This window comes from Palaemon carinicauda, chromosome 20 (genome assembly GCF_036898095.1).
Source record: "Palaemon carinicauda isolate YSFRI2023 chromosome 20, ASM3689809v2, whole genome shotgun sequence".
NCBI classification, from domain to species: Eukaryota; Metazoa; Arthropoda; class Malacostraca; order Decapoda; family Palaemonidae; genus Palaemon; species Palaemon carinicauda.
The window spans coordinates 31,955,732-31,966,699 of NC_090744.1; the positions used below are offsets into that span (position 1 = coordinate 31,955,732).

Genomic DNA, 10,968 nt, shown 5'->3' on the forward strand with positions numbered 1-10,968 from the left:
AATACTATATATCACTAATCAATAAAGACTTCATTTATCACAGATACTGATGACTAGTTGTACCCAAAAAAAGACGACTACTCTACAACTACTATGAATACTGTATATCACTAATCAATAAAAATTTACTGTATCACAGATACTAAATACTGTACTTAACAAAATCATTAATCTAATCACTAAGAAAAGAAAATTACAATAGATCTCAATTCTATAAACATGAAACTGAAAATATATTTACAAACCAATAAGGGTTGGAAGAGCAAGGTAACATTCACAGAAATTTAAAGTTTGTCTAATGAGAAAGGAATCAAGAGGCAACACTCAAAATTCTAAAATTACTGGAGATTTAATGTATTTACATAGTAATACTCATGTGTTGATATGATGCATAAGGACAAAAAATTTAAAATACAGTACTATATAAATTACTTGCAACTGATTTTAAAATAATGGAACACCAAAATTCCAAATTAAGGAAATACATGCTTGAAGGGATGTTAGTTAACGTACCATCGTAAAATACTTTAAATGGACCACTGAATTACATTTTCAAACAAGGTGGGTTAAAGGATTCCTTCTTAAATGAAGGGCAAAAACTGCTGCATGAAAAATATGAAGTAGGCACAAAATTTACATATAATTATCAATGCAAAAGACCATTATTACAAAAAATCAAAAGTTCAGAGATTATTCGATTCAAAATGAAAAATTGAATAACTAGTAGGGTAGAATAAAGTAACTAGAGAGGCTAGGAAAACTACGAGCATCCTTAAAACAGTGGCACATACATGAAAATGACTCTGGCTAATATGCCAAGCATGTTATATAAATGAAACTATTTCATGCAATAAAACAGGATCTCATCATCTCTTACAAAATAAGGAAAAATCAATTTACTGCAAAATTAGTAAAACCAAAATAAACATCTAGCTATATCATACCCAGCACCAAAATCCTAGTCTGTGACTGACACATTAAATCCTAATACTAAAAAAAAAACACACTTTGACCTTATCAAGACTTTTTTGTACAAATCTGCCATCTTGGACCTTATCTCCGAGGAAGGAGACATCTCCAAAGTATGCTCCATCCAGTCCAACATGTCCTGTGTGCTTAAAGTCTCCCTGAGGCCCGGATATCATTTCTGGTCTCAGTCTCCGTCGTGACGAGTAAGGATTTTTTCCATCTGTCGGGAAAAAATTAACCGCTACTTTAACGTTGATGCTTAACATATTAAATTTAGAGGGCAGCTCCAGATCGGGATATCGGTATTACATATTCAATCCAAAGAGATATAGCTTAGTCTAACATAACTCGGGCATTCATCACAATTAAATTACCGTTTGAATATCCAACTGATAAAACTCATCAAATTTAAGAAGATCTTAATAACAATATTAACCCTTTTACCCCCAGGCTATTTGGAAATTTCCAACCCTTAACCCCCAGGGGGTTATTTTTTTCCCAGCACATTTTGCAGTATATTTTTTTTTAATTGCTCTAACAGCCTTAATTTTTGTCATAGAGAGGCCAGGTTGGTCTCATTCTCTTGGAAAATGCCTGAATTTTCTCAAAAAATTATCAAAAATATGAAAAAAAAAATTTTATAGCATTTTTTTGCAAGGACGTACCGGTACGTCCATGGGGGTAAAGGGATGGCTTTTGTGAAACGTACCAGTACGTCCTTTGGGGGTAAAAGGGTTAAGTAGAATGCATTATTTCATACAAACCTCCTCTTTGAAATGTTGATTTGTTGGATGGAATGTTGGTGCCTAAGTAAGTGACTGTGTTTGCAGGATTAAAAAGACCAGTTTTTCCATTATTCAACACACCTTTCCACAATGCAGGATTGTCTGTTACTGGTCTGTAAGGAGAAAAAATTTTGTTATTAGTCATTAAAACTTGACAAATTTATGAGAGAGAGAGAGAGAGAGAGAGAGAGAGAGAGAGAGAGAGAGAGAGAGAGAGAGAGAGAGAGAGAGAGAGAGAGAGAGATCTGTAAGGAGAAAAAATTTTGTTATTAGTCATTAAAACTTGACAAATTTATGAGAGAGAGAGAGAGAGAGAGAGAGAGAGAGAGAGAGAGAGAGAGAGAGAGAGAGAGAGAGAGAGAGAGAGTGTGTGTGTGTGTGTGTGCAGGTAACCACAATGCTAAATTCTAAAATATCGTTAGACATATCTATCACCAGCATTAATTGCATAAAAATATTTACCATTTTCGACAACAAAATAAGGGAAGAAATATGAGTATCAGTGACAGCAATCGCCAATTAACAATGAAACTTATATCTGCACTTTTCAGTGAAAACCATAACTGAAATCTCACTCACCGTTTGTCAAGCACTGTAATAACATCACCAACAGAATACTGTAGTTTGTCCCTTTTACCCCCTGGAGTAGCAGGAGGATCATCAGAGTCCCGAACAATTTGCACCTGTTCTGGTTTACACTTAAATAGAAAAACAATCAAAACGTTAATACCACCTAACACGAAATTTTTTTTCAATACTTCAAATCAAGACTGCTGAACAAACATTTTGACATGTGCTTAGTATACTACGTTTTCTTTGAATATAGTGTAATGGATGTGAAAGACCAGAAAATTGCTGCAATCTATAGCAAACATGCTCAGACCAAATTTTTTAATCTATGTAGGCTGTGTAATACAAAAGCTCAAATACAAAAAAAGATTAGGCTATGAGGAACATGAATAATAGAGTACAAACAAGTAGTAATTACCAGAGGTTGATTATCATTAGACAATGCAGTATCAATCATTTGAAAATGACTACAGGTCTGCACTTATTAACAATGTTCCCCTTCCTTTTCCAAAGTGTTGCACTGATAACAATAACCATCCAAACAAATCTTGTAAAGTACAGTACTTACTTCTGGAAGAACTTCCATAAGACCAGCAAACTTGGGTCTTTTTAAAGGATCATGTTGCCAGCACTTCACCATGATTGAGTAATATTCTTTTGGACAAGCCTCGGGTTGTTCTAGCCTCTAAAATTAATAAAGGAAAATATAAATGTTATGAAAAGCATTTATAGCGCCATCGGAAATTCCACAAGTGATAACTAAAGCCCTCAATAATACTAATCTGATAAAAGGAAAAGTATGCAGTAATATATTGTTGTTAAAATCATAGTGATTGATAAAACCTTTGGATCAGCTATGTCTGATAAAGTTTTACCCGGAAATCTTAACATTGACTCATAAAAATAATGAGCAAACTATAACAGGAAATGAATGGTCATAAAATGTTTTAATGTTCTTAGTTTTATACTTATACATTATCTTGGAAAATGTTGCATTCAATGAATTCTCATTAAAAGTATGAAGATTACTGTACAGTACTGTACATCCAACTGTAAGACTTACTTGAAAGTTAGGCTCATCAATGGCTTCAAGTATCTGTTGACCGGTTAATGCTGCCCACGGCTGAAAACCATAGCTAAACATTTCCCACAGAGTTACGCCAAATGCCCAAACATCCGATGCGGAGGTAAACCTCAGGTAGTTTATGCACTCCGGAGCACACCTGTGTATAACATAGTGCAATTATGAGATATACAAAGTTACATAACACCTTACAATAAAACACATGCAACAATATAATGCCAAAGATGGTACAGGCTGTACTTGCACTACATTTCAATCTTTTACATCCCACATCTCTCTCCCTCAAAAACTCACCTCTTCCTTTTAAACAGTAATTTCCACCCCCAAGCAATATTTCCTGTTAGAGTTATATTTACAGTGTTCTTTGCATCATTCCTTCAGCTTCCTGCTTTTTTCTATTTATCTATTCCCTTTGTTTCTCCACAATAAGTTAACCCACTTCTTCTATTTTATCTTGTTTCAACTTTCCCCTCTCAATTAAAAACTACTACAATTATTGTTTGTTTCATAGGTTTACTCTCCAACTTTATCCATCTACTTTTCCAATAAGAGTATCCCTTTATCTCAGAACAGTATACTTTATACAGTATGCTCATAAGACTAACTTTTCCAGTCAAGCAAGACCAAACTGTAGTGTCTTTGGATTATTCAAACACAAACTGGCACAGAGGAAACTTCAAAAATAAAATCTTGAATCATAAAAGCATACAGACTTCGTATAACATTCCGGTTGGACCAAGTACCTATAACGTAAACTTTCAAGAATATACTAAGAGTATCACAGATCCATGGGACTTACAAAAATAGTTTTAATGACTAGAAAAATAAATCACAGAATGGACAACAAATATCTGACCAATCTATGGATTTGAAACTCAAAATGTTTGTATTTGTGTTGTAACATACAGGTTTAAACTAAACATGTTTGCAAAAAGAAAGATATGCAAGTATCAAAGATGGCTATTTATGCACTTACCAAGCAATTGGAAGCTTGAGATTGACATTAAAATTTGTTTGATAATAATCTTTTCCAACACCTAAAGCTCTAGAGAGGCCAAAGTCAGATATCTTGATTTTATTTTTTGAGAAAACCAGGATGTTTCTAGCTGCAAGATCTCTGTAAAAAGAGAAGAGAAACAAATAAGGAAATTTAGAAAAGAATATACAACCTTTATTTTTATGTATATGGTCTAGACATATTTGAATAAAATATTGACAAGAGAATTTACTTTAATTTTTAACATATCATATACCAGTACCTACATTGAACTCTGAGCTTGCATGATCCATACCACAATTTGACACTGTAATTCATGTATAGCAAATCCTTAAGTTATATTAGTTTAAAAAACATACCTGTGTATGAGACGCTTGCTTTCCAGATACGACATGCCATCGCAGATTTGTATGGAGAAGTGACAGAGGGAGGTGACGGGAAAACTCACTCTCAAGGACGGTTCCTTTATGCACTCGAGCAACGAACGTAAAGGAGCAAGTTCCGTCACCTGTTCGTGAGAAACAAGAACAGTATGAAAATGGATAGTAGTAATAACAATGATACTAATAATCTTACAAGAATTTAATAACAATGATAATAAAAGAAATTATATTATAAGTATTGAACTACAGTAGTACATATTAAATACATATACCACATATGTGAATGATTAAATGAGTATAGTACTTTACTACAATCATATGTATACACTAGTGTACCCAAGCCGTAAAAAATTGACTAAATATTTATTAGACGGATATGCACACACAGATGCAACCCTTCCCCCTTTTCCAACTACAATTTGTTGTAGATTGTGGCTTCCGAGTGTACTTCTCGAGGTACCCCCCCTCTCACCAGGGTATGACTACTCCCTCTCCACTATCCAGGGAACAGGCAGAGACAGAGTAGACTTAGGTTTGGCCATGCCGTTGAGTGACAGGAAATAAATAAATAAATATATATATATATATATACAGTCAACTCCCCATTAACATGACAAATTTGGAAATTATTTGTATTTTTCCTAACAATACAAACCTTTAGATATTCAGTGGCATTACTTTCGGCGAACCTGAAAGGATGGGCCATTAAAATTTAGCGAAGGTTAACTACCCATCCCGCTAGTTAGCGGGGGTAGCTAGCTACCCTTCTCACTCATATAACTGTGACTGTACTTCATTTTGCTTAGAGGTAGGACGTCAAGGGGGACAGACTTGGCATTTAAGTTTGTATAAATAGCTAATGATTTGATTCGTTGGGAAAAATACAAATTATTTGTCATTTATTTCATAACTGGAATACAAACCTACACTATTTCTGGGGTATGACTCACCCATTAGGAGGGCGGATGTCCCTACCAACCTAGCTTTTTGGCTTTACCCAGGGATTCCCCTTTATGTGTGTTAGCACATAAAAGAGGACACACTAACACCTCACTGGCCATGCTATGCATGGTCTGCAGCCTACACAAGCTGTTTGTGTTGAGATACTTTTCTATCAAGGTAATATCTCTTCAGTCTCATAAGAATTGTCCAACCAAAAACCACCTCGCCAGGGTATGGGGACGCAACAGTATTGACACAATACTAGGTTACACAAGGGAACAATGGCTTACCTGTAGAGGTTAAGGTCAGCTGTGCAGAGCACCTTGGATGGTGATTTCCCTAAGAGAGGGGAGGATGATGAAAAGAAAGAGCCAGTCATTCTTTTTTAAAATCGGGTAACCAATGCCCTCAACCTTCTGCTACTTGTCCATAAAGGAGCTTGAGGTAATAAAGGGATTTTGACGAAGGAAAAATCTATTTCTGGGCGAGGGACGTGTCGCTCCGTGAAATGCTCCTTATAGCACCATTTCTAAGGTATAAATACTGCTAAATATACCAGAGAAAAAAGTTGCATGGAATGCCAGGAATAAACCCAGCTAGCTCACCCTCATAGGGTGTCGGTATAGAAACTGGGGCGTGTTAGAACCACTACCAGAGGTCCGTTACCAATTAGTCTTCTCCTTCCTCAATATCCCCCAATACTACGAGGTGCTGTTCTACATCCGACTACTGCCCATTACTACGGCTACCCCCCCCCAACCCCTACCACTACCCACGCTTCTTCCCTTGTGCAGCCACCACAGAAGCGATAGAGAACGTATCGTGTCTCCTTTGGGTTATATCTTGCAGGTAGTGGGTGAAGGTTATTTGCTGCTTCCACACGCCCGCTTGTAGAACCTGCGTCACTTGTTACGATTGAATGCCAGGGACGTAGCAATGCACTAGACGTTGAGTACTCTGGTCGTCGTGTCAGATGAGGATTTGGATTCAGGCGGACCTCTGGGCAGCGCTCTTTGCTTCCCATCAACAAGCCTTGTTCAAGTTGAAGGTCTGGATCGAGCGCTACCTGAGAAAACGTAGCCGGAGCTAGTTCCTCAAGGTTAGCGTGTTGATCAGGAGCTGCCACAGGCGCAGGAGAACAGGAAAGTGATGGCACAGTAACAGCAGATTTCCCAGGAACGAAAAGTAATGCTCTTCTACGTTGGCTACTTAGCTGAACAATGAACAGCAACGTTAACCGAGTAAAAATAAAACTAATTATGTAACATAAAACTCCCTCTGGAGGAGAACCAAGACCACGGACGGGAAAGGTCTCCACCGAGAGAACAAACAAATTAAGGACTGATATCGACGGGAGGAGGAGAGTGGCAGTGTAAAAAAACTGTAACAAAACAAAAATTACAATTAATTAATTCACCTGTAGCGGTGGCCTGAGAACTTGAATTACTGCAGTAATAATTTTACTTAATAAATAAAGAAAACCATTCGGAAGCGCAACCTCTCCTCAAAAGTATTCTCCCGGCCACCCACAAGTGAGCGGCCATGACCTTGAGCAAGACCAAAGTCAAGCTCCGAAAGGGCAGCACTCCCTTTCCCCCGCAGATTCTTTCTAAGAACACGTAAAGGGGAAAGCGACAATGCTGCACAGAAGAGTATCCAAACAATGACGATTCCCCTGCACAGAACCCGAGAACACGGAAGGCCATCCTCCAATGGGATGACCGATGTACAAGGGAGAAAGGTCGGAAGGGAATATTCTCGGTAACTTGAGAATCTGCCGCAATGCGCTGTCACACACATTAACAAATACTTTAAAGAAAGCTTACAAGTATATAAAAACATCAAGAATGTTTTCATATACAAAGAAGAAAAACATAAGTTAAAAAGACGAAGATTAATAGCAGTCCAAAAATAGGCGAGGAGGAAGAGCAGTAACAACTGCTCTCCCTCCAAACCAAAAGCAAAGTGAAGCAAGTCACAGGTGTAAGTGAAAGGGGTAGCAAACCCCCTAACCCCCGCTAACTAGGGGGCTGGGTAGTTACCCCCCCGCTAAATTTCAATGGCTCATCTTTTCGGCTTCGCCGAAAGTAATACCCCTATAAATAGCATAGGTTTTTATTCCAGTTACAGAACAAGTCAGTATTATGTTCCTGGAGATCTCCTGTTAACGGAAGATAATTTCTCCATAAGAAATAATTAATATATTTGAAGGTCACAGAAAATATAAAACACAAATTCTTACTCTACTGTACTTGTATTTATTTTGTAGTAAAATAAGTTATTACACATGTACATACATACTATGATGCATCACTCGTCACCACTATCGCCTGCCTCGCTCCCGTCCCCAACCTGACCCTCCTCACCCGGCTCAACCTCCTCGCCTCGCTCAATCTCCTCCTCGCCTCGCTCAACCTCCTCTTCCTGAACTTTTACTTTTTGAAAAAATTGGTGAAGTTTGGTCTGCGTTGTCTTTTTCTCCAACATGACTTTGTAGCAGTTCAGCTCAGACGTAACTTTTCTTGCTACAGTCGCACTTCTATTAATGTTAGGATCCTTGGCTTTTAAGATGTCAAGTCCTTCTCTTATACAAGAGAGTGCTTTTTCAAGATCACTTTTGGTCAACTGTCTCTCAGGCTCTGGGGTTTCTGATGTAGGCCGTGATGCAGCTACCTCCAACTCTGCATTCTGAATCTTTTCCAGCTCTAACAGGTCTTCGTTAGTCAACTCCACTCTGTGTGATTCTATTAGTTCATCAATATCCTTCGCCTCAAGTTGATCAAACCCAGCTTCCCTGGCCTTGGCAAGACATTCCTGATTTGATTTGGAGATATTTTCTTGGATGTCAAAGTCGACGAAATCATACACCAATTGAGGGCACAGATGTTTCCAAACCCCATTTAAGCATTTCATAGGCACTTTCTCCCAAGATTCATTAATGAAGCAGAGAGCATCTTTGATAGTGAACTGCTTCCAATATTCCTTCACAGTCATGTCTTTCTGCGTCCTCTCAACCATGTCAGTCAGGATCGAACGTAGATAATACGACTTGAAAGTTTTTATGATTCCTTGATCACATGGCTGAAGTATGGAAGTGGTGTTGGGTGGCAAGAAAGCGAGCTGGATGTTGTTGGATAGATTTTCTATTGACGGAGGATGGCTGGGAGCATTATCCAAGATGAGGAGAATCTTGAATGGAATCTGTTTCTTCTCACAGTAGAGTTCTAACTCTTTCTCCAATTTCCCAAAGTAATCCTTAAATATAGTCCCCGTCATCCATCCTTTTTTGTTGGAATACCAATAGCAGGGTAGGAAACTCTTGACGTAGCCCTGTGAAGATATAAGAACAAACAAAATTAGTTTAGTGTACCATAAATGGGGAGTTAGTGACAAGATTTTCTTTTTTGATTTCGTGTAGGAATAAAAAACGAGTTTACAATCTCGTTCGAAATTTTCAAAGCTTTAAAGACTAATAACATCAATATAAAATGGAATTCATAATTTGAGTTATCACTTATTTACTAGCATGGAATAATATTCACATTTTCCAGCACAGTTATGGTATATAAAGACGAGAGAGAGAGAGAGAGAGAGAGAGAGAGAGAGAGAGAGAGACTTCGTTAATAAAATTCTTACAGTTCATTGTTTTTCAACTTAAAAATGTACATACTAATATAAAATCAATTGAAAATAAATAAGCATGACATTGAAAGAGAAATTTTTTTTAAGATCTGCTATTTATTTATCGAAATGAAGGAAAAATAAATCGCTAACGAGTTTGATATACATAATAAACTTAATTGTAAATAAATATTTATTAGACTAAAAGGAAAAATATGTTACGATCTGTTATTTATTTACCGAAATGAAAGAAAAATAAATCTATTGCCATTGATATGCGTGGTAGCATTGTGCGTTCGTACATATAATAGTTATTACCATTATCATTATTATATATAATCCTTATTGAAGCTAGATGCAAAAGCCCAAAGGCTCCAGCAGGGAAAAAATAACCCAGTGAGGAAAGGAAACAAATAAATAAACTACAAGAGAAGTAATAAACAATAAAAATAAAATATTTTAAGAATAGTAACATGAAATTAGATCTTTCGTTCTTTTCGTTATTTTTTTAAAACTTAAAAATGTACTTCTGGCTGTAAAATTAATTGTAAATAAATAACCATGAGATTAAAAGGAAAAAAAAATTACGATGCTATTTATTTACCGAAATGAAAGAAAAGTATATGGCTATGGTAATGTGTTTGATATGCGTACTGTATACTGTACCTTCAATGCTCGTGGATTTTCAGTGTGGTAGACAAGGGCAGGCTTCAATTTGTAGTCTCCCTCAGCATTGGCACCGAACAGGAGTGTAAGACGATCTTTGGAGGCCTTAAATCCAGGTGCTGTCATCTCCTCTACCGAGATACAAGTCCGGTTAGGAAGTTTCTTCCAAAATAGACCAGTCTCGTCTATATTAAAAATCTGCTCTGAAGTGTAGCCACCTTCCTCGATGATAGTCTTGAGGGTACCTGCATAGATTTTGGCTGCCTCTACATCGGCTTCCCCAGTCATCTTGAGATTATGAAAGCCGCCATATCGTTTCTTGAACCTGGAGAACCATCCAGAACTGGCATTGAAAGTCTTGGTTGTGTCCTTCGCATTCTCGACTAGCAGATCCTTGTAGATACTTAGAGCTTTGGCCTGTATAATGGCCTTGGTGATAGGGACATTGTCCTTGTTCTGGTGTTGTATCCATTGCGCCAATAACTTTTCCATCCTCTCCATCTCCATAGATCTTGCTCGGGAACATTGTGAAGAGGAAGCTGATGTATCAGCAGCAGAACTGGCTCTGATCCTGTCAGCATTCGCCCTGATAGTCCGCAACGTGCTCTCATTCAGTCCAGTGGTGTGAACTATGGCTGAAGTTTTTTCACCACGATCATAGCGATCTAATACTTCTAACTTTTTTTTTAGGGTAACACAACGTACGCGTGCCATAGTACAAATGCTGTGTTCAAGTATGTTAAATGCTCTCCACTTTCACACAGTGTGGAGTAGCTTCACGCGCTGACATACACCTGAGACTGATCAACAAGTTAGCAAAATTCAAGCAAATAACACTGGCAGGCGGCAGCAGTGTTGCCAGATATGGGAATTGATCCCTAGATTTGGGGGATTTTGGATGCCTGATGGGGATATTCAGTACCCTTTTCTATGAAGAAACAAAGATGGGTA

At 37.5% G+C, this 10,968-nt stretch overlaps 2 protein-coding genes across 7 annotated transcripts in view; both read right to left on the reverse strand.

Annotated features, from left to right (window-relative positions):
* The window catches only part of Ack-like (activated Cdc42 kinase-like), a 36,547-nt gene that overhangs the window by 18,544 nt on the left and 7,035 nt on the right, over positions 1 to 10,968 (reverse strand). For 5 of the 6 annotated variants that reach the window (XM_068395025.1, XM_068395024.1, XM_068395022.1 and 2 more), the window contains exons 6-12: positions 4,765 to 4,913; positions 4,385 to 4,525; positions 3,388 to 3,547; positions 2,893 to 3,009; positions 2,334 to 2,452; positions 1,734 to 1,867; positions 1,014 to 1,189 (exon numbers count right to left, since the gene is read on the reverse strand). In XM_068395025.1, the coding sequence (XP_068251126.1) occupies positions 1,014 to 1,189; positions 1,734 to 1,867; positions 2,334 to 2,452; positions 2,893 to 3,009; positions 3,388 to 3,547; positions 4,385 to 4,525; positions 4,765 to 4,913 (996 nt within the window). The remainder of the gene's footprint in view (positions 1 to 1,013; positions 1,190 to 1,733; positions 1,868 to 2,333; positions 2,453 to 2,892; positions 3,010 to 3,387; positions 3,548 to 4,384; positions 4,526 to 4,764; positions 4,914 to 10,968) is intronic. The other variant, XM_068395023.1, reaches the window with a different exon arrangement.
* On the reverse strand, positions 8,026 to 10,847 carry LOC137660265 (tigger transposable element-derived protein 1-like). The gene is made up of 2 exons (XM_068395027.1): positions 10,018 to 10,847; positions 8,026 to 9,060 (listed from the first exon to the last, which is right to left on the reverse strand). Exons 1-2 carry the CDS (start codon positions 10,729 to 10,731, stop codon positions 8,041 to 8,043), a joined length of 1,734 nt encoding a protein of 577 aa, XP_068251128.1. The 5' UTR covers positions 10,732 to 10,847; the 3' UTR covers positions 8,026 to 8,040.